Source organism: Phoenix dactylifera, chromosome 9 (assembly GCF_009389715.1).
Source record: "Phoenix dactylifera cultivar Barhee BC4 chromosome 9, palm_55x_up_171113_PBpolish2nd_filt_p, whole genome shotgun sequence".
Taxonomy (NCBI): Eukaryota; Viridiplantae; Streptophyta; class Magnoliopsida; order Arecales; family Arecaceae; genus Phoenix; species Phoenix dactylifera.
This window is the reverse complement of record NC_052400.1, coordinates 19,653,842-19,681,202: the sequence shown is the minus strand read 5'-3', so window position 1 is coordinate 19,681,202 and position 27,361 is coordinate 19,653,842. Positions and strand designations below refer to the sequence as shown.

Below are 27,361 nucleotides of genomic sequence, written 5' to 3'. Positions count from 1 at the left end.
CATTTCTATGAATGCTGCTGTGCATAGTTTTAAATAATGGTGCTGTAACTAACTGTTATAGCGCTATTATAATAGTTTCAGACACCTCCTATTATATTACTAAATTTAGTAATATAAAAAATATAGCAGTCATTTTTTTATTATTATTATAACAGACCGTAATAATTTAAATACCAGGCCTTGTTTTTACTTGTACTCTCTCTTAAATAAAAAATATTTTTTTCCAAATTCAATCTTAACTGCAAATTATGATTCTAGTACGGTTTAAAAAAATATTATTATTTTAAAGTGAGAAAAAATGATACCATAATTTTTTTCATTATTGTCCAATATTTTTGTTATAATGTTTGTTATTTTAATATTACATATCTAAATTGTTGGAGATAAATAATGACTATTTTGACTGTTATTGTAACAACCCAGGACCTCAACCAAAATGGCTAGTCGGAGGGTATTATTTGGGTTCCTTAATCCTGTATAAATATTCAAGATCTATCCAGCAAATAACCGATGTGGGACTAAACACACGCTCGCACAAATCCTCACATACTCCTCCCGTTTAAGCCCTGATGTTCTTGTCAGGCTAAAGATTCAAATCTATTTAATCTAATCACAAACACCACGATTGACCCGTGGTCAGCCCTAATGGATCCGTGGGCCGGATCCGCTCTAATACCATTTGTAACAATTCAGTACCTCATCCAAAATAGTTAGCTAGAAATTATTATTTGGGTTTCTTAATCCTGTATAAGTACTCAAGATTTACCCAGCGAATAACCGATGTAGGACTAAACACACGTTCGCACGGATCCTCACAGTTATAATGACAAATGATTGTTTTAATAGAAATCTGCTATAAAAGGATAAGGTATTATTTAAAACCTTGCTGCCAAATGGACGAACTCCAAGAAGAGCAACCAAGAATTGTGAGGATCAAGAACCTTTCAAGTGGCCTGTTCCATTAGGGAGGAGGGAGAATGCAGCGGACTCAAATCAGAAGCAGCCTAATATTGGTCCAAGTATAAAGCATCAAATACCATATCTACCCATATATACAATATTATTATTATTATTATTATCGTTATTGTTGCTTGTTGTTACTACTACTACTAATTATTATTATTATTATTACTGCTACTACTATCATTAAGTTTACCTTATTAATAACTACTTTCTGCTCTCTGCGCTCTCAGTGTCAGGTGAGCCCTCCTTTTTGCTAAAGGGTGAGCCCTCCTCTCCACCCTCCCCTCTCTCTCTTTTCTCTCTCTCCCCACCTCCCTCTTCCTCACATTTCCTTCCCCTCTCCAGCCTCCCCTCCACATCCTCTCTCTCCCTCTCTCTCTCTCTCTCTCTCTCTTCCCCACTCCCCCATCTCCTCTTAAATGCTACAACTCTATTTATTTAGATACATATTCTGTAGTAAACTTCATCAACATTACTTTATGCTTTTATTCACTGTTTTCAGTTTATTCTTATATATACTCAATTATTGTAGTTCATTTGTCCCTTTTATATTCATTATTTTTCATATTTAGAGACATTTTTATTTTTATTTTTATTAACAAAATTTGTACTTTTATGATTTTATTTTTAAGTCTAACTTTTACTTTATATTATTTTAATTTATTAATATCTTGTTATATTATTTGCTAATTGATCCATTCTTTTTGCTAATACATATAACCTTTTGATTTATTTTGACTATCATATTAATTACTTAATATTTTTTATTTATTTAACTCGCTTTCCTATTTTGAATTCTTCATATTGTTGATTTTTGTTATTCTTTGGTTTAGATACATTTGTACCAATTTATACTTTTCTATAATTTTTTAAATTTTATTTCTATTTGAATGTTTATTTTATTATTCTATTTATTTTACTATACTTTAAATATTTATTTCTTCAAGTGATCCATTTTTTCATTCTTTTATATGTCTTCTTATTTCATTTTATTTTTTATTCTATGTCATAGATTTTTAGTTTCATGTTGACTAATTTATGTTCTTTAATCCGTTTCTATATTTGATTTATATTTTAATTTATTTTTGATTACCAAGGCCAAATAATAAAATACAATATATATCTAATAACATCTTATTTTGACTGCTATTATTTCTCTTAAATGAGCGCTGCATGCACCAGATTGCTAGTAGCCACAAAGAAGGGGGGGGGGGGGGGGAGGGGGGAATCAATCCATGGTCCTTATTTCCCAGATGAGGCTCTAGAAATGAACATAATTACAAAGGGAGCTAACAAAAATTAGGAGGGAAAGTACTTGTTACAATAATTTGGGAGCCAGTTGCCCTGAGCCATCAGCATCCGAAGGTTTTAACTTCTGAATCCAATGAAGAAGCCTCTTCTTGTGATCCTGGCAGGTCAGGTTCGGAACCAGGCCCAGCATGCCATCTCGAGCGAGAGCAGATTCAAACTCTTCCAACACCTTCACAATCTGCCAAAACTCAGGTCTCTTGCCTGGATGCAATGCCCAGCATTGCTCGATCACGGCTCGCAAGGCCGCCGGGCAGTCAGGAGGAATGATAGGTCTCAAGTTCTGAAAAAATCCATACTTCTGGCATTAGAAAAACCAAAAGGAAGGTAAACAGAGTCGCAAGAAACTAAATAAACATAGCAGAACATCAACATAAACATCTAATACAAGTTCCACTTCACTGTGTAGCACACTGAACTTACTAACGAGAAACAGCCAAAAAATACTAGTTCCAGTTAATAATAATCTGATAGGAGACTTCGCAGTTGTAGTTGTTTCATGTTATGATCACCGCTACGCTACTTTTAGACTGCTCAAAGCTTCCTATGTACAAATCTTGATATGAGTAACTAAAAATCTTGGTGCTCACATGAAAAGTGTCACAAAATGTATTCAAAAGATCTATTAAAACATTATACCATGCAGCATATATATGTGTGTGTGTGTGTGATTCTTTCTCCGCAACACGCTCAGTAGATGACAGCAGGCCTTTGAAACACGTGAAAGATTCATGTCAAATATTGATGCATCAATAAATTACAGTAATCAATAAAGATGCTTGAAGGCAATATATGCAAAATGCTATGTATGTATGTATAAGAAAAAGGTTAAAGAACTGAAAGATATAAAGAGACAAGGAGCATCCACCATAACTGAAGAGCATACCTTATCGACCACGGCAAAAGCAGCCTGGATGGGTGTCATATCCTCATATGGGATTCTTCCTGTTAACATCTCCCATAATACTAGTCCAAAGCTGTAAACATCTACCTTCGGTCCATAATGCTTGTGTTTGATCATCTCAGGTGCCATCCAACGAAATGTTCCAGGGTCCTCAGCTAACATATCACAATATGCTTCCTCACAGGCTATTCCAAAATCAGCAATTTTTACACACATATCTTCATCAAAAAGAATGTTCTCAGGTTTCAAGTCTCGGTGAATAACTCCCTGTGAGTGAATGTATTCCATTCCTCGAGCAATATCAAGGGCAATTGCAATAAGTTTCTGCAGAGGAAGGGATTTGTGTTCGAGCTTGTGTAAAAATGCCCTGAGGGATCCTCCAGAAAGATATTCAGTAATTACACAAAAGACTGGTGGTTTCTTACATGCTGCTGCCAGCTGCACCAGACCAGAGATAATCATGAGGGTGGCAGAAAGGAGCATCACCATACAAGATTGCACGAGACAGTAGAAATTCAAGTAATACATAGAGTCAGACAAGATTGTGAAGTACCGCATAAGCGTTGATATAACAAATCAATAGAGAGAAGACCCGTAGTCATCCCAAACTTAGCTATAGTAGTTTATGAAGGTGGTGGCCCTACCTAACATGCACATTATAAATACTATATGAAATGTTTCCATATGCAACCACCCATGGTCCCACCTTCCTTTTCCCCTAGTTTGCCACATTATGGCGGATGCCTTGAGCATTAAAAGTTTGCGAAGCTGTTCCACAAAACTTTGTATAAAATGGCTTTTGTTATCCATTTTATGACTGCGCCACTGTTTCACCAAAAGACCGAGACAAACCACCCCCTTTTTTACAACTCCGCTAAATCCAGAGTTATATTCATATTTTTATCAGAAGAATTTTCAAGTAAATAGTATATCCACAGACACCCATCTTGCCAAGGAAATGGCATATATACTAATTTCATTTTAAAATTCAGGATTTAGATTTTAAAGAACATATAAAAATTTCCCAACCTCACTTTTTTATGTTAGTCCATTAGGAACTTCTGACAAGCTCGAAACAGCATGCATAAAACCACCGATGAAGTCCAACTGAGATAGAAATAGCAAATAACACTCCACACATAATTTGCAAATTATCAAGAGCATAGAGTATTGCTAGTATTTTGACCAAAAATCATTAGAGCACAAACATAGCACTCATTGGGAGCTCATTAGTTGATTATGTCGACTATATAAGGCCACCTCAGCAAGATGTATATTTTTCTCCCTTTCACGTATATAAGTTTGGAGATCATTATACTTCTGCAAACATATACAGCTACATACAGGCAAACTAACTAGTTATGTATTCATCAATTGTCATCAGAAGAGGAAAGCACCGAAAGCATATTAGATCATGCTGACAAAATATATATAATGGAAACAAAGAGCAGAGTCATGACCAATACACAAAAGACAGATATCTGGCAACTACCTGAATTACGTTTCGGTGATGGAGATGAGACAGAAAGGTGACTTCTCTAGTGAACTGCTTCTCCAGTCGGGTAGCCATCACTCCATTTTCATCTTCAACAGGTTGCCTAATAATTTTCACAGCAACAGGTTGATCCTTGTAAATGCCATGATATAACCGACTATGAGCTCCCGAAGCAAATCTAAGCCCAACGTACAACTGGGAAAGATCAACCGTCCACTGATCCGTGGTCTCCACAGCATTAACCCTCCCTCCACCATGGTCAAAATATCTTGCCCATGGAGTCTCCTTCTTATTCTTGCGCTTTTCCAAGGCTTTCATAGAAGACAAGTGTTCGAGCGGACTCAAGGGAGGTGATTTGGATTTGAGCGCATTATGATCACGGGCTTCCCTAGAGAACAATTTGCCCAAGACACTATTGTCTGATCCCCTCCTGCTAGGTGGTGGCGTTGAGAACCTCTCCCTGCTAGCCCTACCTGCTTTAAAGGCGTCAGAAAGGATGGTAGCTGGAAGTGGAGACAAAGATCTCCGCTTAGGTCTGAATTCCTGTTCCTTTTGATTTGATAATGGGCCTGATTTATGAGAAACAGAATCGAAGGGAAACCTCGCCGGAGAATTCGAACTTTTTGTCTTCAGTTTAGGATCTTGATTAGAGGAACTAGAAGACGGTGAACTCAAACTCTTCTGTTTTGATTTAGAATCTATATCAGGGTGAAAAGAAAAGCTAGAATCTTTTAAACTAGACCTCTGCGACCTCACACCGCTATTGCCCTCAGGTTGCAACGACAAAGGAAATGATGGCATGCTAGAAGAAAACCGGATCGAGCCCTTCTGATTCAGCCCCATGTCTCGATTTGCCGTTGAAGAAATATCTAAGCTCTTTATCTTCAATTCCAAATCCCGATCAGCCCGGCTGGAGAGCGGAATCGCCGGCAAACGAGAAGAATCCATCCGGTAGCAGACGGTGTGGGAGAACTTCGCCCTCCTCACCCAAGAGGAGCTCTCCTCCTCCATTATACCCCCGAAATCCGAGCCAAAACCAATTAAATTCCCTCCGCAGAGCCTCGAACGCAAGAAGCCCTCATTCAAAGAAGCTGAGGAGAGAAGAACCCAGATCCCACGTCAAGAAGGGCTTTGGAACCCAGTTCCGTCCACGTCAACCCCTTCAGGAGCCAATCCAAGGCGCCCAATCCAATCAAACCCCTCAAAAAAGAGAACTCCTCCCTACAATGGCCTCCACCAGATGAATCCATAATCAAACAAAAAAAAAAAACAAAAAAAATAGAGCCCCACTCGCAGAGGAAGAAGAAATCCCCACCTCTGATAGCCCTTTCACGAATCCTATAATAATTATATAAAAAGGGGTGGAAAAACCACCCAAGAAGCAAAATTTATTAGAAAAGGCGACACCAAGAGTCCCATTGGACGCAAACATGCAAACTCACCACCATTATTACCCCTAGTGACGAAGAAATCACATCAAATCCTTCTTTTCTCGAAAAATTTAAAGAAACGTCAAAGATTTCAAAAAAGAAGACACTTTTTTTCCGGCATCCAATCACGGAAAAAAAAAAAAAACCTGATCCTAGGCTTCAAAAAATCCGAAAAGACAACGGAGCTCTAAATGGAAAAGAAAGAGATAACGCGAAGCGTACATGGAAGGAGCCAGGCATCTGGAGACTCGTACGGTACCCCTTCTCCCCCCTCGAAGACAGAATCTATCTATCTTCGTCGCGAAGGGTGGGAGAAGGAGGGGTTTGGTACGGAATCCGTCCGTTTCCCTCTCCTTCTCCTTCTCCTTCTCCTTCTCCTGGCCGTTCTCTCGTTCGTTTCTCTCTCGTGATCTCGTTTGGAAGTATTCGAGGACGTATCCAATACGGGAACAAACAGGAGTTGGAACCGGTATTATTATGATAACCACCATTCGATATTGCTTGTGCGGACGTTTGAAGCGTTTGTGGGGTCCACCGTTGAGGAGGAGTTGGAAAGTCAAAGGAAAATTCGACGTTAAGAATAATAGAATGGATGTCGCCATCTAGAATGCGGTGGCGGATTCATCTGGTGGGTGGACTATATTTTGGCTCTTTTTTTAATATAAAAACTTAAAAATTATTCATTTCAGTTGTTATGAGGTGCATATAATAAAAATATAACATCTATTAGGTAAATAATTTTTAAGATAAAATTATCTAATAATTTTTTTTAGGAAATTCCATACATCAGTATTTTGGGAAAACTAAGAAGATTCAAGTATGTTTATCTACTGTACTGCATAGATTGATGCAATATTAATTTAGAATGGTAAATAAAATTTTAAATGAAAGATTTTGGAAAATTTTAAAAAAATCTACCATCTATTCAATGAAAAATTCTTAAGATAAAGCCATTTATTAATCCACATATGGGTGTTTCAAGAGCATTGAGGAGATCCAAATGCCTTCATCTTGTTAGGTGCATGGATTGAAGAGGTATTTATTGAAAGTGATAAATAGACCTTTAATGGAGAGAGTTTTAAAAAATTTAAAAGCTTTCCATCTTCGATAAAAAAATATTTAAGAAAAAAGCCATCTATTAATCCACATATGAGTATTTCAGGAAAATTAAGAAGCTTCAAATAACTTCATCTTCTATGCCACATAGATTGAAGACATATCCATTTAGAATGATAAACAGAACTTCAATCAAAAACTTCTAATTTTTTTTAAAAACATGCCATTTTATACTACTTATTATTTGAATATAAAAGGTGGTTTTTTCAGCAGAGATTGCATGTATCATGGCCAAGCATACATAACGAATATCGCCGAGTGTACATAGTAAATGTCATCAATTCAGCAACAAATCATTAAGATAAAGCTATCTATTAATCTTTTAATAAAAAATCCATATGTGAGTGTTTCAGAAAATTAAGAAACTTTAAATATCTTTATCTTCTATATTGCATAGATTGAAAAGATATCTATTTAGAATGATAATAGAACTTTAGTTAAAAGACTTCTAAAAACTTTTAAAGCTTGCAAAAAAAAATTTAAGAAAAAGCCATTTATTAATCCATATATGCATGTTTCAAGAAAATTAAGAAGATTCAACTAGCTTCAAAATCTATCTTCTCAAAAATTTTATTTTTTTAGAATATTTCTAAATTTTTGTTTTTTCTAAAAAATTTCTATTAGTCATATTTTTTAAGGATACCTAGTCCTATTTGAACTAGGAGAGGAGTTTAACCTAAATTGTGAAAGAGGGGACCTCGCTAATATTATAAATAGCGGGCCATATCCTCAGTTTAGGAGGTGTGAGAATCAATGAAAGAAAAGTGAACCTAAGCTATACATTTACAATTCTTTTATCTTCTTCTAGTTTTCTTTTGAGATATTCAAATTGAGCATGTTGAAGAAAGTTTTCTCTCTCTCCGATTAGATCAAGTTGGTATTAGAGATGGCCTCCATTCATGGTCCAGATGCGTAAGCCATACAAGCAATCAAGAGAAAGGCTATCCATGTTTCAAATACATCGAAAGGCAAATATGAGTATGGCTACTGGTTCTTCCTCCATGGATGATGAGACAAAAGGACGTCTCATACAACTAGAGGATAAGATGTTTCAACTCATCGAGATCATCTCTAGATTGGCAGTACCTTCAGCATAAGCACTAGCAGCTCCTGTTGCGAAGCTGTCTCCTATGGCTCGAGATAAAGATCCACCATCCAATGAGGAGGATAAAAATGAAAAACCTACCGGTACAAAAATTCTCTTTCTTCAACCATTTAAAGTAGGGGCTCAAATCAAAATCCCTATATATGACGAGATTGTTGATGCAAAGAAGCTATATAACTAGCTAGATCAGTTAGAGACATACTTTACTATCTATAGACACTCTAGTGTCCAGAAGGTAGCATTTGCCCGTCTCAAGCTTTTTAGCCATACTCTTATCTGGTGGAATTCATACATGAGGAACAACAACATTTCAAATCTGACATGGAACAAATTCAAGAGCTTAATCAAGAAGTAGTTCTATCCAATCGGCCACAAGGAGGATCGGTGGACCAAGTGGCAATACCTATGGCAGAAGTATGATCAGTCTGTCCAGGACTACACCAACGAGTTCCACATGCAAGCAATCTCTCTTGAAATCTATATTAACAATCGTATAGTTTTTATGAAATACGTTGGAAGCCACCATGAGAGTATTCGAAAAAAGTTGAAACTCTTCAAAGTTGAAGACATCAGCGGAGCCAGCATAAAGGCCATGGGGATTAAGGAGAAGAATCGTCCTAGAAAAGATAAAAAAAAGGTGAGAAATATAAGAAAGGCGTAGAAGCATGAGGATTCCAAAAGGAAGGAAAAGACGATTCTCAATGCGATAGAAGTTGAGGAGCTGCCCGAGGTTGAGTAAGCAAACTTCAAATTGAGCCTGATGGCGAGAAAACTCGAGATAGCAACTAAAGCAGATCTAGAGAAACTCTTCCACCTGAAGATCCAGATGAAACAGAGCATTATGGAGGCTATTGTAGATCCTAGAAGCCAGAAGAACCTCATCTCTCAAAATATGGTTTAGAAGCTAGGATTGCATACTAAGCCTCATCCACGTCCCTACCGTCTTGGTTGGATTCAGAAGGACGTCGAATTGAAGATCACCAAGCAGTGTTCCTTCAAATTCGTCATATCTAAAAGGTATAGTGATGAGGTAACTTGAAAAGTAGTTCTTTTAGATATTTATCGGATTTTCTTATGATTCCGTACATTTGGGATCGAGATATCTACTGGCGTCTGAAGAAGTATCATCTCATAAAAGACAGGAAGGAGTTCACAATCAATACCTCCAAAACACAAGGTAACGTTGACCTTGCAACTATTGTCCGGGTAAAGCGATTTGTTAATGCATGCAACAAGTTTGTGATGATGGTACGAGAACCCCATACTACTCATGAGAGGCTAAGCTCTTGTTTCTTACTTTCATTGACCGATCTACCGAGATCAATATCGAAGAGTCATCGTAGTCATCATCGACAAGGAATGACAGCAAGGAACGTCTCTACCATAAAGTCCAGATGTAGGAGTAGAGCAAGTGGTTCGCTAAAACTCGAGAGCAAAAAAGTGGCAGGCCAGAAACCATCTTCGAACAAAGCCAAAAGTTCAATCGCGAGATGAGGAAGCAGGCGTTTTCCTATCTTCAGTTCTAATTTAGTGGGAGCTAAATCCCTTAAACAGAGGAAGCTCTAATCCACAAATCCGATAAGAATTTTTAGTCTAATCTCGTAGGAATAGCGAAACATGCTTTTAAGGTTATTTTAATCATTTTTGAAATTTTTCTGATGTAATATTTGGATCCTATTTAAGGTTAAAGGTTTGACTAACATTCTATTAAATTACGGGTTTAAATGTTAGGATAAAATAAACCTCGAGATCTATTTGGAAAATCTAGCAAGATAGAGCTGGATTTTTTATAGGAATCAAATCTAGTAGTATCTTCAGCCTGTTTTCTTCTAAAGGTCCCTTTTAGTTTTAACCTAAATTTCATCTATGGATCTGTTAGGCTGTAGAATTAAGAAAATAATAAAAACAAATCTGTGGATGTTTTTTTTTTGCTCACAGAATTTGAGGTGGGGAGAAGTTGAGTTGATAGCACTGGGGAGGATAAGTGACCATTTTACAAACTATCGGATATAAATATAATTTACCAGTAGGGGAGGAAGGGGGCGGGCAGCATCGTGAGTTAGGCCGGTGGAATCTATTCTATGGCTCGGGCGCAACGGACTGTCGGCAGTAACGTAATTTAGGCCAGTGGAATCTATTCTATGGCTCGGTGTTTGAAACCCGGTGTGAACACAACAGTGCTTGGAACTTTATAGATCACATGATGGACGTTTGACGCGGTACAGACTTCATGGGTCAACGCATTGGGGGGGTAGCAGGGCCCAAGTCGTTGACAAATTGGCCTTGTTTACCGGGCAAACAGGCATGGTAGGGATTCTCAGTAAGCGTTTGTTGTCCATTACGTTACAAATATTTGTATACGAACAAGTCATCAACTTGTAACATGTTATTTCTTCTTGATAAGGTAATTAAAATTTAGAATAAATTACAAAAAATTTTATGAGATTAGAAATAAATTATAAATTTTTTGTATGAGGTAAACAATTTTACTAAGCCGTTAATTCATCTAGGTGTAAGTATAAATTTTATAGATAATTAAATATAAATATAATAAATATAAATCTCAAAAACAATTTGTAATTTATCCTAAAACTTAAATGTTTGCGTCAGATCAGCACTCAGTTCATCCCATACTTATAAATTTTTGCTTGCCTTAGCTCAAGATTTGTGTCCCAAGGAGTCTTATCTTAATCTGACTCCATGAATTTAGTTTTTTCTAAAAGTTAATATTTTCCTTTTTTCCTCCCTCCCTTCTTAGTGCTAATCCTCAATAACAAAGTAAAAAATCATGGTCTAGATCAGTACCCAAGCACATGGAACTTAAACATCCAATCATGCATGACTACTTAAGAGCTGACCATGATTCCCTGTATTGTGAGACTTATTTACTAGTTTAGTGTTAAATAAACTGATCTAGGAAAACAGAAAATACTCTAAGACAATGGTTAAGTGTACATAAAAAATTCCTCAGATCCAGTAATACCACCTTGGCAACTTAATATATTGAGCCACCCTAATATATTACATCATTTCCTTTGAGCTAAATTATTGCTTTCACTCTACTTGATTGGACTTTTTCTCTGCACGAGATGGATGCACTTCGGTATTACGCTTTAAGAGGTGGCAATCTAAAGCTAAGTTCTCCGAATCCATTTCGAAGAAGGCATGTATGTATTTTTGTTACCATACCCTCTAATAAAATTCTCTTGGCCAGCCTAGCTATTTTTTTTGAGGTCTATGACTTAATAGTTTATAAAATAAGTATATATAAACCTACTTTAACAAAACTTAATTTTTTTTGGTCTTATTTGTATTTAAATCATGCTTATTCCAGATTAATCTTCCTTGAAAATTTAAGATATGATTATTAATATATAATAGATTAAAAAAAAATACACAATATCTTTTCAGTCAAGCAATCCAACCTTAGTTTCCCTCACTTCAGGCAAAAAAAAAAACCAAGAGAGCTTTGACCTCAATACAACCAATGATCTCAACTGCATATATTGAGTCCCTCTGAATATCCAAAACGAGATGCCTCAAGGCAAATGCGGACATAGGGTGGTCTTGGCAGGGGAAAACTCGAAATATCCGGCAGCGAAGAGGGCCGATTGGTCGGGGCCAACCTTTGTAATCCTCTCAAACCTCAAATAAGCCCCTGTTACTCCTCCACTGAGGTTGCTGGGCCGGTTGCACGATGCCAAGGGCGATGACATCAGGAACACCTTGCACTTGTGGGAGCCAAACGTTGTCACCTTCCTCATTGGTGCCTGGATTAGGAAGTAGCCATCAGCATTTGTCGTTCCATTTAACCTTAATTCATGCCTGCTGTTATTGCACCGCAGCTCTGCGACTGCACCTGCAAATTCATGTTACAAACCTTTCCTATATATAAGTTTAACAGAATCAACATATTGATCTAATAATTTTATCATCTGCTGATGAAATTATGATAATGAAGATATGTAAATGTTCTGAATGTTTATCAGCTTTCTTTTCCTGATATAAGTTGTTCTTTCTGGTAGGTGCTATATACATTTTTGATCCACAGATTTCCCCTGTATAGCCCACAAGAAGGTAAAATCATGATAAAATATTGAGAATGTTCGTGCAAATGAAAGCCACAACACATCTGTTATTATGCTGTGAACCAAGCTTTTGTCAAAAATAAGCCTTTTTGAGCTTGGGGTGGGCCTGGATTGTTTATTGCATGTAGTCATCAAGCCAAAGAAAATATAAAAAAGAAAAGTCCACTACAAATTATAATGCAAGAGAAATTATAACTTCTTCCAGCTCTGAATTTGTCTGAAGTTTATCATGAGCTTTGGATCACATATGTACATTATCAGTCTCTTTGAAACCCTATCACAAAAGATCTAAGAGCACATACTTACTGTACGCCCCAGAAATGCATCAGAAAAGCTCATGGGCATTTAACCAAAGTAAAACCTCTGAATCATGAAAACTAGAATCAACGGTGTTGTCAGTTTCCCTGGTAGCACACAAGAAAGTGGAGGCATGAGAAAGAGATCAGACCAGGAAGCGGTGATGCATCAAGGAGCCTGTCATAGTTGCGGAGCTTGCAAGACCGGCAATAGATCACCCCTTCAACGACCATGGGAAGCCTCAATGGTGGAAGGTGGAAGGGTGGCTTAATAAAGAGAGGAGGTGTCGGTGGTGGTTCCCTGACCAACCTCTTTGCCTCCTCTTCTACTTCATTAACACCATCGGCCGATGAGGAGATCAGAAAGAGCAGAAATACAAGCTGAACCACTCGGCCCCTCGCCTGAACCATTCTCTCTAGTCTCTTCACTCTTCAGCGAACGAACACGGAACACTCTTATAGTGGGAGAGAGAGAGAGAAAGAGAGATCGTTCTCCAAAAAATAAGAGAGAGATCTCCCATTGGAAATGGGTCGTCCCTCGCCACGACCCTCGGCGGTTTGGGCTGACCAAGCGGCAAGAGAAAGTCGGTGGGTTTAAGAGACCAGGGTACAAAATATAGATAATATGGCGGTAGTCCATTGGATTTGGGGTTAATAATTTGCCTGCGTGGGGAGGAGAGACGCACGTGAGTACCCGGAGGTGACGCCGGAAGGCCGGCTTTGTAGCTGATTGGGCGGCAGATCACCTGCTCGGTCCTCAACAGCAAGTCTCCTGCGAGCGAGTCTCCAAACTTTTAAGCCCGCAGGTCCTTGGGCGCATTTAACTGCTCCTGGATCTAGTGCATCAACCCCATTTAAACTTCCCCGAGAAATATTTTGAAGCTGCCAGTTCCTTGTAGTTCTGTTGCCCCCGAGGTTGACCCCGCAGCAGTAAACCACCTTGACGACCGAAATGTCCAGAAGCAGGCATATATTCTAGTTCTTATGCTCCAGTTCGCCTATGCTACCCCGTATGCATGAAAAACGAAGTAAAATAACAAAGATTTAAGTGTAAAGATTGAATGCAGTCACATATCTCCATTCATCTCATCTATATGCCGCAAATTGCAGATTGAAGAACACCTATAGAGAGAAGACCGGGCCGCTGATCCCCATCCATTACTTGGATGTCACCTGTTGTATGCACCATTCGGAAAAAATAAATGCATCAAAATCAACAGCAACTTCACTTTGACATGACAACATTTATTCATTCACCGATGTAAATTATTCTTTGAAGTACTCTGTTAAGAATGATCTGACATAAAGGAACAAATAAAATCCATATCTGATGATCTCACAACACCATGCAACTATCTTATGACGGGCAGCATATTTTTCAAAGTTAGTTAAACTACAACAACAAAGTAAATAGACATCTCAAAGAGCGAAGAGGGTAACCTACAGCATGCTGTCTAATGAAAACTCAACACTGCATGAGCCTCGCATATAACGTTTCTCAACTGAGCACATTCACTTACTGGAAGGACACGAGTATAATTCGATCGTCTACCAATGTAACCCCTCCCTGCAAAACTGGTCTGCATCTTGAACATAGACTAATCTAGCTCAGTTTCTTCCAAAAGAAAAGTAGTAAGTCAACAACACAAGCACCAGAGCCCCCACTATCGCTGGGGCAGCCCATAACCAATATGAATGTGACTTCTGCCTCTTAAGGATGACCCTAGGGAGCGGAGCCCGACCTTTTGGGTGATTTCTGTACCTAGCTTTTCCTTTTTGTTCTTTGTTTGGTTTGGAAATTGGGGCTTCTATATTCACATTAGTATCTTCCGGCTCCACGATCTTCATGTCCATTTCAGTCTGCTCATCAAGTGCAGCAGGTGCAGACGTCCCAGCCTTTTTCCTAGCTCTCTTCTCCTTTTCCTGTACGAATTATAAAAAGGATCATTTAGATATGAAGGATAAAGGATTTTAAATATGCAGACAACATATGACATTTAGATAGTTTATCAGTACGTAAAGTCAATAAAAAGTATAACCAACACTTGCCTTGAGTTTCTTTTCAGCTTCCTTCTGAGCTCTGATTGCTGCTTTTGCTGCTGCTTTCTCAGCTTGCCTCTTCTTCCTCTCCGAAGCCATCTTAGCTTTTGCAATCTCCTCTTCTCTTTTCATCTCCTTCAACTTCACAGTATCAATCTCTTCAACTTTGGAAGACTCCTTTTGGGACATCTCAGTCACTGAAGCGTTTTCAGTGTCCATAGGACCACTCATCTTTCTTTTCGATGCCACCTCAGTTGATTTAGTATTGCCAGCATCATGTAACTTGTGGCTAGTGACAGTATCGTTGAGTGGAGCGGGGTTCACACCCTCCTTTGCTTGTTTTACACTTGCTTTAGCTGGCATGGTCTCTGATCCTGTGGATGATGGTGCCTCTGAAATAATTGGCCTTTCATCCGGGTTCCTGATCCGTCCGTCCCTGCTAAGCTGACGAAGGTCTAGCGATGGCAATATCCTCTTCTCATAATCATCTCTGAAGTCTTTATTACTTCTCCACTGGGACATAAATTTCTCTTCCTAACATGTGAAGAAAGAGATTAATCAGCTGAACTGACAGGAAGAAGGAAAAGATATGTCCAGGACAAACCTCAGCATGGGCAAGCTCTTGCAGTGCTGCTATATCCTTCTTTGCAGCAAGATCCTTGGCAGTGTTTAAGAGTGAACGGTTTTGAAAGTAACATGCATTCTGAAACCGAAGAATCAAAATCAGCATTAGGCTCATTCGCCATGGCAACTATGCAGCTACACCATGTAACCCACCCATCCCAACAGCCTTGCTGTAGCTTAAATAGGATAAGAAGGTATATTGCACCAGAAAATAAATGCATCCAAAAGTAATTCGGAAAGGAATCTAGAGAATAAATATGTAAAATTTCTGACATTCAAGGCCTACTAGTTATAATCATTCAATCTATAATTTACAGATCAATAATTAGAGAATCCCATTATCCACATAGCAAGATAGCCCAAGTTCATTACATATGCCAAGGCTTATGTAGTACTTCTAAGAAAGATCTCTGGCTCTTAAATGATGCAACCCCATTAACTACTTCTATTGCATCAACTAGAAATTATTGACCAGATACCATGGAGAACATAAAAAGAAGGCATGCTGGGATAGCCAGACAAGGTTACGCATAAAACTGATGATGACAAGTTAGGCACATATTTATTAGTTCAAAACAATAATTTCCCCATTTTGGGTTGTGGTTTTAGCAGTATTGGATTAAAAAGTCTTGAATTAGCTTGGGTTATAGTTATCTAGCTTATCATAAATCCTAGAGTCAGATCACGTACATTCTATGCCATCCATTATACATCTGAATCAAGAAATGCTGAACCGGCCCATACCGGCCGGTTTAGCCCGTACCAAATCGGTACCGGCTCTAACCGGTCCGGTTCGGTGTTAAAAATCAATACTGGCCCATACCGGTTTTAAATTTTTTGGGAGCTTTTGGATGCGTGAACCAAGCCGAACCAATGATACCGGTTCGGTACCGGTCCGAACCAGTACCGGCGCCAACCAATACGTCGGCACGGTCGGTACGGCGGACCTTCTAAATGCTTCATAAATGTTTCCATATGTTTAGTATAAGTACTGAGATTTTCTCACACTTAAGAATGCTTACGATTTTCTCTGTACCTTGGCTGGACCTAGAATCACCACCCATTTCCACTATTTGGTATCCAAGGGCTGTCTATGCATGTAAACATGTGAATAGATGCTGGTAATGGAGTTTTGAGGCCCCCCAACAATGCCTATTGGCATAAATTTTGATCTTGCTCTACTATGGATGAAGCAGGTACCATAGCACCGATAATTTTATTTTCATAGATCAAACATTAGAGACAACAAAGATAGAGATTAAAATTGTTATGATAATGTAGAAGATTTAAATGCCACTAAAATTAATACGCCTGTCAGATCTTGATATCTTGATTGATAAAATACTGATGGTTTTGTGCCCTTGATAGAGAGAGAAAATACTTGCCGAAATAATAACCTAAACCATGACCAAGCATCATAGCAGACAGAGAAAAAGAGGAAAGCCCAGCTCCAGAATTACATATGTTGGGCACATGAATAACTAGAAATTATAGGCATGTAGAGTGATATATATACCCACATATATGAATGATTTGGTTGGTTTCGTAAGGAAAGACATAATGCACGGATCTAAAATGATGAAAAGAAGAGCACTAAAATGGAAACACAGACTGTCTTGTTTGACTATCCAAGTAGGAGATCAAGTTGAAGGCATCAAGAACAATCTGCAAGAATAAGGTTTTCGAGCACGTGTGGCACCCCAAATTGAAAATATTTTGACTTTGGCTGATAAGCTGGGCGATCTCTTGATATTCAAGTTATTGGCAAGTTTGGCATGCCCCTGTTTGCTATATGTCTAATATAGCAACTGCAAATTCCAGCATATGCCTATCTGTTCCAAACTGAATAAAAATACAGATCCTAGACCACTAAAATTAGAAATTGAAGGAAGGCTTGAAGTCATTTCTATGTGGGACCTGCAAATTTATTTTAAAGAGTTATTGATAAAAGCTTATGATATCAAACATCATAATGAAAAGTAAATCATGCCTCCATTGAAATAATACGGTGTAAGTAGGTAAAAGTAACTACCCCTGTATACTGAAAAATAAAAGTTGTTTTTCCAAAAAAAAAAAAAGGACGTGGAGTTAGATGTAAAGAATCATACTGCTACATCACGTGCTTTCCTCAATTCAATGAGAGTTTCAAATGCTTTGTCCTTCTTCTCATTCACAGCAGTCAACTCCTCCTGTAAGGAAATGATTTCATCATCTATGGTCTTCAGTTCTTCTTCCAGTTGTCTGATTTTCATCCTAACTGCTTGTTGCTCCTTTTTAAATCCATCAATGTCACCACCTTGTAACTGCAAAAAAAAAAAAGAACCAGTGAAATCACAAGATCTTGGGGTACAGAATAAGATTAGAGGATTAAGCTTTTATGCAGAAAGAATGTGAACTTACTTTGACCTGGTCTTGAATAGCTTCTCTCTGACCTAAGGAATCCTGAATTTTAGCTCTCATAGCAGCATTAGCAATAACTTTTTCTCTTGTTCCTTCAAGCTGTTTGATCTCCTTAATCAACTGTTTCTCCTCAACTAAAGTGAGGCTCTCATGTTGCATATGATAATGCCGGCTTTCAATCTGTTACATTAAAACAAAAGCAGGAGTTAGATGCCAGGGCACCAAAAACCGAGGAAATAGAACAGCTCACTTACAAGTTCATTAAGCTCTTCCTCTGAAGAGCATAAACCCATTCCTTTCTCCCTCACATCATTATTTGCACTACGCAGCTTGCCCAAAGCTTCATGAAATGGTTTCATTTCTTTTCTCTTCTCATCCATAATCATCCGGTATTGTTTGTCCTCAGCAGTCAAAGGCTTTAATTGCGAAATCACTTGTGCTCGCTCAGACTATACCAAGAGAAGGGGAAGAAAAGAAAAGAAAGTTTAGAATCAATGGGACCATATCACGGCCCATTTGATTTTCTGTTGTCACAACACGATAGCAGTGCATTCTAATCAATAAAGTAGATAAAGCTAATTCTCCCACAAAAAACTAAAAATAACAGCACGGCAAATCAATTTGGGAGTAGCGCACCCTTTTGGCCTTTAATGCTTCAGTTATTTGGAATCGATGTTCATTCTTCTTTCGGATCTCCTTGTCAGCTTGTTCAATTTTGGCCTTCAGTTTTGGGTCTTCATAAGAACGGTGCTTGACAAAGTAGAAGGTATGGAATTGCTTTGGTGCTGGCCACTCATCTACAGCATCCTTTGGAAAATTGACATTGGCAACACGATCTCCCTCTTTGCCCTCTCCATTCACTCCATGTGAATCATCCACTGAACCAAATTTGCTCAGTCCATCGAGTCCGTGTCCCTGATTAGATTTTGTCTTGCTATCCATTTCAGCAAGAAATGTATTGTCTCCTTCAATTCCTTCTTTGACCTGGCTTGGAGTAATATCAGCTCCGACTGTCTCCACAACCATAATTTCTGTTAAAGGTTTACAAAAGACCAAATTAAAATAGGCTCAAATCCTCCTTAATTTCAGCAAAAAGAGGCCATCCCATATAGTAACAATTACATAGAATGAAACAAAAATGACATGGAAGCCATCCCAAGCTTTTCTGTAAATTAACATGGTAGTGAAGGAAATTTTCATGCAAAGTAGCCATAAAGATGTATCTCCAGAAACCACAGAGTCCTGTACCCATAAAGATGGACCTCCAGAAACCATGGAGTTATGTATTTACCCACCTGGCACACACAAACATACCAAATTGCCCATAAAAGACAAATGGATGGGTGCATATCCATTTGCAAGCAAAGTTTGCCATACCAGTCGGTACCGATGCATAATAACCGTTTTGTACTGTATCGGTACCAACCTGATATGCGGTATTGGGGAGGCGTACCGATACTCAGTACGCCGAACTAGATACCACACCGAGCATACCAACATAATAATAGGATGGTACCGGTATAGGGTCCGGTACCGAGATGGCGAACTTTGTTTGCAAGTATGCACCATGCGATAGAAAGAGATGCAACTAAATAAATTCTCAGTAGTAAAAATGCCACCAAGTGTAAGAACAAACATGTTCAAAAGTAGATCATCATAGATGGTAATACTAGAAATTACGCAAAGCAAGATTAAGGCCTTAGATGACAAATTCAAAATTCTTGATTATTATAATAGTTTCTTTAAACAACATGTCAAGCAGAAAACCGCCTAGCATTATTTTATTAAAAAATATATACGCATGAATAGAAGTTTCTAATAAGCAAGCTTAGTTGAATTATTTGAGATACTACCTCACTCTAACCAAGAGTTGTAGCCAACTCCTTGCAGGCAAAAACACAGAACTCAACAATACCTGGAAATGTCTTAGAGAGAAAAAGCAATCACACTAAAAACTAAAACAGCTCATCTTTCAAACTAAGGTAGATGAAATGAAACTACAAGAGTCAAAAATGCAACTCTTACACAGAAAAGTTTCCAAGATTATGATGCCATCCTCACCATTTTCCATGTCTAAATAATTGTCAGATTCCAGGTATTTGTTTCCAGGTCGCTATATGTCTTTGTTTTCTGCCAATTAAGTGCATAGTTCATTAATAACCAATAAAGGTAAATGTCAAAAAAAGGCATCTTTCATGCTTGGTAACTTTTCTCCTCTTGCACAGACAACGGAGATTCGTCACTTCCAAATGACCACTAGACGTACCCCCATTTAACCAAGACAAGCTGAATATGATACATGAAGCAGAAGACAACAGGTCATTATCTATCAAATCTTCTTCTCTTGGCTACAAAACCAAGTTGAAGGACCTTTCCCTACATAACACAGCAATTAACCTCTCAAGGAAATTAGATTAGAAGCACAATTCCTAAAAGCGTGATTCTGATTCATCAATCTCATACAATTAATCAAATATTGTTTTCTCAACCAGACATATTATAATTGAGCCGGTGCCAATTGGATGGTAGTGGTCAGGTTTAGTCATAGCCTGAGCAACAAGGTTGCATACAGACAGGCAAGACTAATGCACTTGCAGAAGTAGTCTAACTCCCCAAGCCCCCACCCCCATGCACCCCATAATGCGCATGAGAGAAAAAAGGAGGTGCACTTGGTCCTAGGTTACAAAGTTAGTAAGAAAACACATGCGTTATTCAATCTGAATTCATTGCTTTCAGATAATAAAATAGATGGCTAAGATTAACCCTTGTAACTTACTCAGCATGATCTAGTGATACTAAATTATGCATTTGCTTTACATCAACCCTGCCCATTTTCTTGCTTACCCTTGAACCTAATGGTTTCTCCACCATTCTCACTCTCAGGCAAGATAGAAGCCTGTTAGAATATACAGCCATCTCAATGTTCCTCTTGGTATATATAGTGCTTTAAAAGGAGGCAACAATATGTGGGCAGTCAAGGGGCCACATAGTGCGTATGTGGTATGCAGATTTATGCAGGAGATATGTGATTGGTGTTTTTCTATCATAAAAATAATAATAGCAGCATTAACAAGAATAATAAGTAACACTTACTACTCACAACTTAGTACTTAAAATTGAATAGTGATAATCATAGCATTTTATAAATTAACATTATTGACAATACATGCATCTGGCATAGCCATAACCTGCATCTACCTACCAACCAAATGAATCCATTGCATGGGCTTGCGTAAGAGTGGGTCATGCACACAACTTAATAATGCGAAGCAAGCCACATGTACCGCTACATAATGTTAAGTAGGGATGCATATGCAGCCACATGGCTGTCTATTTGCCCATATGCAGCCTAGTCGCATATGATAACCACATATAAGAATGCATTGCGGTCAAGAGACCATATCTGCATATGCGGCCGCATATACCACTTTATAGACTAGTCCAACATCTTTGCACTACTCTTATTCCTAGAGCCACAAAATCATTGATACAACTCTAAGGGCATGTTTGGTTGGTGGGAGTTGGCACTACTCTTATTCCTAGAGCCACAAAATCATTGATACAACTTTAAGGGCATATTTGGTTGGTGGGAGTTGGTCTGTAGAATGGGAATGGGAATGGGAGTGAGTGACTCCCATTCCAACCATTTGGTTGGAGGGAGTCTCATTCCCATTCCGATTCCAGAGAGGAATAGCAATACCCCAATCTCAAATCTCTCCTAGTATTCAAATCTCATTTCGATTCCAATGCCAGTCACAAACCAAATGCATCAAAAATATGGCCATTCCAATTGCGATTTCGATTGCAAACCAAATGCACTCTAAAATCCTACACTCACAGTCAATGCCCCACACTCGTCTAATCTCCACATAAGCTTCCTTTATCCTCTCTCCTACCATTGATACAGCTCCATAATCCTATATTCGTGGACAATAGCCACAGGAATGATCCATGAACGGGGGTATTACTTTCAAAAGTTCCATATCGGTTCGACCAAAAACAATTATTGATCCATATTAAACACAACCCCAAGTAGTAACAAGGTCATGCTTAATCTTAGTGACCCTTTCATCAGCAAAGCTCCCACACAATTGGCTTCAATAGTTCCATCTATCTTATTTCAAGGAGAGTACCAATTAACTCATAACACTAAGTTCTAGTTCTAATGTTTTTATACATTTATAGTAAATAGTAATTTAACTTACAGGAAAAGATCGTTTGTGGCCCAAGATTCGCCATCTCGGTACCGGACCTCGTACACATACGATCTTATGATAGTGTCAAAATGTGGTACGATACGAGACGGCAATGCATACCGAGTATCGATATGCTACGAGACTGTGTACTAGTTCGGAAATGATGTGATATGGTATGCCCAGTACGGTATAGTACTGACCGGTACGGCGAACCTGTATGACCAGATGAGAAAGTTTAATATTACAAGTTATGATAAACAATATTTTCTATTCCATACTTGCTTGCAAGTTGCAAACCCACAACTTAACTGAGAAGGCTTAGAAGTAAAGGCAATTGAGTGAGCCTGCATATATCTTCGAAAGCAAAGAGATGGAGAGCTTGGCCCAGACAAAAGAAGGGATGGTGGCGCCTTCAAAGCAAGGGTTCAGCCAATCTAAGGACAATATGATACAAAAACCCCTACTAACAACGTAGAAAAATTTTCCCCTCTCCTTTTTTGTCCCTTCCTTTCCATGAAAGAAATTGTAGGGGATAGCAGAGTTACTAATTCGCTGGACAACTATGTGATCTGTGAATCAGTTCGAAATGTAACATTTTGGGATGCTATTATTCTAAAATGGTAAAAGTAGTAGTTTACACGTATGGAAATACCTATCAAGAGACTTACCAAACCAAATGGAGGAATTTTTATGGCTGGCTCCAATCGAACAGGTGAAATACACATCAAAAACCGTTTGAAGAATCCCATAAATTAGTGGAAAAAATTAAGAAACTAGAAGTTTGGGCATGTCAGTGGAGAAGATAAGGTTTGGCTTTTAAGGCATGAAATTTTAATTAGATTCAATTAGATCTAGGGGCCGGGTGTTGACCATGTAAAGTAAACCTCGCCAATAAAAATTACTCCTACAAAGGGTTCAAAAAAGTTGGGAGAGCATAACCAACCTCAGAGCGGAAGATCATAGAACAAGGATAATGGCCTTCCATGCATCAATGGCAGTTGTAACATATTCTAGGAATTTTATGAGAGTCATATATAAAATAGGGTCATGTGTAATATGACTCTATGTGGATCATGTATAATATGAAGCCATATATGATTTCACAATTCACATAAGATATCCACCTTTTCTAATCCTACCTCAAATGAACTAGGTTCATCACACAGCAAATTTTGAATTATGAACCCAGTTACAGACCAAGTGAACCAGCAATTTAGATGACATAAAAGAGAGTAACATTAAAATTTGGGGAAAAAAGAAATTCAATTTGTTTTCTTGTTCCAGCTAAAAAAAATACTGTTGTAACTGTCAAAGTCAAACATTAGGCAGCGACAAGATTCCTTTCATTTTTCTTTTCAGTTCACTATTTATTGACTTTGTCTTCGAGCTTGGGCCAGGAAGTCACCTCTCACACATGTAGAAATCTCTGCAGATCGTATAAGTTTTCAGATCTTAAGTTCTATTTTTAAATCTATGCAGAAAAAAGATAAGGAAATTCGCTTGCAGATCTTATCACAAGGAATTTGACAAGGTGCCACATGCTAGTCACAAAGAGGTTCCATGAGTAGAAAATCGAATGAGTGATCAACAATTCGTCAAGTGAGATGTGGAATGAATAGGAGGAGAAAGCAGGTGGACAAATGAACAAACCATCAAATGGTAGAACTTGATAAAGTCATAAAATTAAAGTGCACAGGTAGACATTTAGATGGAGACTTTAGCATTATATTTCTTCTCGGGAAGAGGAGGAGAGGAGGAGGAAGGCAATTAACAGAAACCAGGTGAATTTTTAAGCAAGACATCATCTCTTCAATTTAAGACTTCCCAACAGACACTTATACAGCATCAGTGAGTTTATGGCCCTAATGGGAAGCAAAACAAGCATGTGGAAAATACAGAGTGGAAAGGAATTATTCCTAGAAAACATTACAATTTGGAATATTAACATGAATAAGATCTTCAAAGTTACATGAACTAATCATCTTCCCTGACCGATAAGAAAGGAAACCTGGCTGCACAGACATTATTCCACCAACTAAAGAATGGGTAATTGTTAGCAGTCCACTCTCCACACCCAAGCTTTGCCCACAGATCCTTACAGCAAAATCAACAGCTGCAAAGATCCACTTTGAGGGTAGAAAAAATGGAAATCGAATTAGTCTAGCAAGAAATCTTCAAAAAGATAAGAGTTGACATTATCTGACCTGACCAAAATGTTTCTACATTTTCATCCTAAGAACAGAATTGACCTGAGCTTTTAACAGTAACAAGTATATAAGAAGCCAATATATATGTATAATATATATATATATATATATATATATATATATATATAGTGAGAGCAATTAGAATAATCTAGAATTTGGATGAGTCCCCTGCAACTAGAAACAACAGAAGGCTCAACACATGAGGAGCAAACTAGATATTAACAATTAGGACAATAATGGTCAATAGAGAGGGCCAGTCCACCCAACCTCTTTAACTTTGCTTTTATCTTATTGTCTAGCATGTAGATTCATGCTTTCTTTCCCCAATAGATAGATAATTTATTAAGCTCGAAATTGATGAAGCAAGGATTGTCCAAATCCATTAAAGCCCGAACCAGCAGCTTTGAAATTGATTAAGCTCGAACTTGTTCTAGGCTCCTGGTCCTCATCGCCTCCTCCTTCGGCTTCTGTCCTACTGTTGTTGGATGCTTCTTTCTCCATGTTTGGTCTCTCTCACTCTCAGTTGGGTCCAGAGTCTCCCCCCTCTCCTTCGGCCTTGCCATTGCTTATTAGGGCGGCCGTTCGGTCACCTATGATACTAGGAAAAAGGGTGGTCCCTATCAATCCTTTGACATGAATAGCCTTTATCTTCTCATGGTCTTACCAATCGGCTATGTAACGGGAGTGAAGTGCGGGGCTTTGCATCTGACATTCGTTGGGCTTCCCTCTGCGGGAGCCAGCATCCCGACGCTTTGCATCACACTGAATGCCCAGCTTCGTAGAGCAGCTCTCTCCCCAGTCCATAGCAACGTGTAGAATCTGGATCTATTTATTGTGTGTTCTGACTCTATTGGATCAAGTCAAATACTAAGCCTTCTACTACTACTAGGGAGATAAAATGCTATATTTCAAAGATTAGACTCTCTTACTGTGATTAGTCTGGGCTATTCCCGAGCCAGGTTCCCTGGATCCATTCTGACCTAAATGGATGAATGAAGAAGGGGGCAGGCTTACTTCACAAACGTTTTTTTAAGTTTTCTAAGATTAGAGTTATAAACCGTGCTTCTCAAAAAAAAAACAAAAAAAAGGGTTCATAAATCATGCTTTTTTCTATTTAAGTCCAATATATAGAGTATACATCATCTTAAAGCTCCTCCTTGTTGCTTGCATTGGTAGTTGCCAACTATTCCCAAATATCACGTCCTAGCGTCATCTTCACTAGACATCTCTTTAGCCTAGAAGCAAGGAAGAACCATCACATTCATAAAACATACGGAATATTGAAAAGAGTTTTTCTCCATTTTTTGCAGGGGAGGGGGGGGGGAGGTGGGTTGGGTTAAAAGCACATAAAATCCAAATCGGATGCTCATTTAGTTGCCTGTAGTTTCCTTAAATAACCATCTCTCAGGATCTAAGCATATAGAATTTTTTTTAAACTAAATATCAGCACAAGTTGTTGGCTATTGTCAAACATATGAATAACTCATAACAAGTATACACGAGAGCAAGGATATGTGTCCAGATAATACTAATATATACAGCTGGTTTGTCACTACCCGAAAAGGCCCATATCCGCCCGCCAAAAAACTCATTGAACCTTACAATTCAGAATATAATTTATCATGTCAAAACTAAATTTATTTGGAAAAAAATTACAGTGATGAGCCTCATCAGTCATCGCATCCATTGAGGGTTTAAAAAACAAAATCTACTTTGCAATTCAGTCCTATCTATCAACTATATTCCCTGCAAGGAAACTGCTCCTGAATTCTCTCTCATTATGTGGACCGAAATATTTGCTATGCCCCACGCTGCTCTTTCTAAGATTCCAAAAGTACATGTTTCCTGGAATCCATAACATAAAGTCACTGAGCTTAAAGTATTAATGTTCGTTCAGGTCTCAAGCATGTTCTTTATAAGCATTCCAAATGATAAGCCAAGCCTGTTCTTCAAAATATTAGATAAACAATATAAGAAGCAAAACAGAATCATGCATGCACAAAGAAAGAGCCAGTTTGTGCACCGTTTCTTTAGGTGTTCTTTCTCTTCTCTTTGTAATCGCCTTCCTCCAAAACCCTTTATTCTTCTTTTCCGATTTACAGACTAAATTAACATATAAAAATTCAAAAGAAATCCTTAAAAATTGATAAAAGAAAAGAAAGCCATCAGAAATAAACGATCATATCACCAAAGAATCCCTCCTTGACCAAAAAAATGTAAAAAACCTACCACCATCCAAATAAATTAAATCAGCAATCATATCGAAGACAGCAATCGTACAAATAAACAAAAAAATTCAATCTTGATCTATAAAATAGATCAATCCCCCTAAAGATACTCGACGACCTTCACCCAGATTCTACAACGAACACAAAAAACGATGCCATCTCGAAAAGGCCCAAAACAACAAAATCCCGAACCGGAAAAATCGAGGAAAAAAATCAAGAAAACGCGATCGAACGAAACAGATGGAAGCAAGGATCCGTACCTCTCGTCCAAGAATTGGAGGAGGCGACCCTTACTTTAATCGGGGAAAGGGGAAGGAGAGACGGAGGGGAAGAAAGGGGCAGAGAGATCTTCCGGCCCCTTCTTTGTTTGGAACGAACCGGGGTTTTTATCTGGAAAGCGATCTCTCAAGCGGCAGATACAGATACAGATGGGGTAGATGGAAAGATTTTATTAGTACGAGCGAGTTTGCGAGCTGGGGGGAGGGAATCGGGACTCTAGATTCCGGTTCCGGCTATCGGTTTTTACTTGCTTCTTTGGTATATCTGAGCTCGGGCACACCCAAGCGAGGGGACGTGGCATTTAGAAGGTGCCTTTTTTCCGCCAGGTGGAAGATCCGAGATCAATACTAAGGGCTGGAGATAGGCCCGGACCAGCATGACACCGGTCAGGCCAGACTCGACATTATTTGAGCTCAGCCCAGCCTAGCCCTATCGTTTTTTTTTTTTTTTTTCTTCAACTAAAGTCTACCCTCCCCCTTCCAATCTTTCTCTTTGAGTATGTCACTCTTCTTTTTCCTCTCTAATTTCTCTCTATTTTCTCTCTCACACACAATTTTCCCCTAAACTCGGAAAAGCTAGGAGGACTTAGATCGGAGCCGGTGCAATCGATTTTCGAATCCAGCTCAGGGTTCGAACAAAGGTAAGCTGGCATCTGATCTGAAGCCTGAAATTTTATTCGAAT

At 38.4% G+C, this 27,361-nt stretch overlaps 3 protein-coding genes across 8 annotated transcripts; all 3 read right to left on the bottom strand.

The window, feature by feature from the left end:
• Positions 1–2,181: 2,181 nt before the first annotated feature.
• LOC103710248 (serine/threonine/tyrosine-protein kinase HT1-like) lies at positions 2,182–6,515 on the bottom strand. 2 transcript variants are annotated; one of them, XM_039130364.1, is made up of 4 exons: positions 6,323–6,515; positions 4,668–6,008; positions 3,158–3,613; positions 2,182–2,554 (listed from the first exon to the last, which is right to left on the bottom strand). In XM_039130364.1, exons 2-4 carry the CDS (start codon positions 5,679–5,681, stop codon positions 2,282–2,284), a joined length of 1,743 nt encoding a protein of 580 aa, XP_038986292.1. In that variant the 5' UTR covers positions 5,682–6,008; positions 6,323–6,515; the 3' UTR covers positions 2,182–2,281. The 2 variants fall into 2 exon arrangements, with proteins under 2 accessions (XP_038986292.1, XP_038986291.1); XM_039130363.1 differs by having other exon boundaries at positions 4,668–5,891; positions 6,323–6,514.
• Positions 6,516–11,539: 5,024 nt separating this feature from the next.
• Positions 11,540–13,853, bottom strand: LOC103710247 (non-classical arabinogalactan protein 31-like). 2 transcript variants are annotated; one of them, XM_039130362.1, is made up of 2 exons: positions 12,858–13,852; positions 11,540–12,174 (listed from the first exon to the last, which is right to left on the bottom strand). In XM_039130362.1, the coding sequence occupies exons 1-2, from the start codon at positions 13,114–13,116 to the stop codon at positions 11,861–11,863; spliced, it is 573 nt and encodes a 190-aa protein (XP_038986290.1). In that variant the 5' UTR covers positions 13,117–13,852; the 3' UTR covers positions 11,540–11,860. The 2 variants fall into 2 exon arrangements, with proteins under 2 accessions (XP_038986290.1, XP_026661683.2); XM_026805882.2 differs by having other exon boundaries at positions 11,555–12,180; positions 12,858–13,853.
• Positions 13,854–13,934: 81 nt separating this feature from the next.
• On the bottom strand, positions 13,935–26,869 carry LOC103710249 (proton pump-interactor 1-like). 4 transcript variants are annotated; one of them, XM_039130359.1, is made up of 9 exons: positions 26,661–26,862; positions 26,196–26,275; positions 18,406–18,800; positions 18,024–18,218; positions 17,770–17,949; positions 17,478–17,672; positions 15,350–15,448; positions 14,755–15,279; positions 14,195–14,628 (listed from the first exon to the last, which is right to left on the bottom strand). In XM_039130359.1, the coding sequence occupies exons 3-9, from the start codon at positions 18,793–18,795 to the stop codon at positions 14,314–14,316; spliced, it is 1,899 nt and encodes a 632-aa protein (XP_038986287.1). In that variant the 5' UTR covers positions 18,796–18,800; positions 26,196–26,275; positions 26,661–26,862; the 3' UTR covers positions 14,195–14,313. The 4 variants fall into 4 exon arrangements, with proteins under 4 accessions (XP_026661681.2, XP_038986287.1, XP_008794130.2 ...); XM_026805880.2 differs by lacking the exons at positions 26,196–26,275; positions 26,661–26,862 and adding an exon at positions 19,831–19,874 and having other exon boundaries at positions 13,935–14,628; XM_008795908.3 differs by lacking the exon at positions 26,196–26,275 and having other exon boundaries at positions 26,661–26,869.
• Between the last annotated feature and the right edge of the window lie 492 nt (positions 26,870–27,361).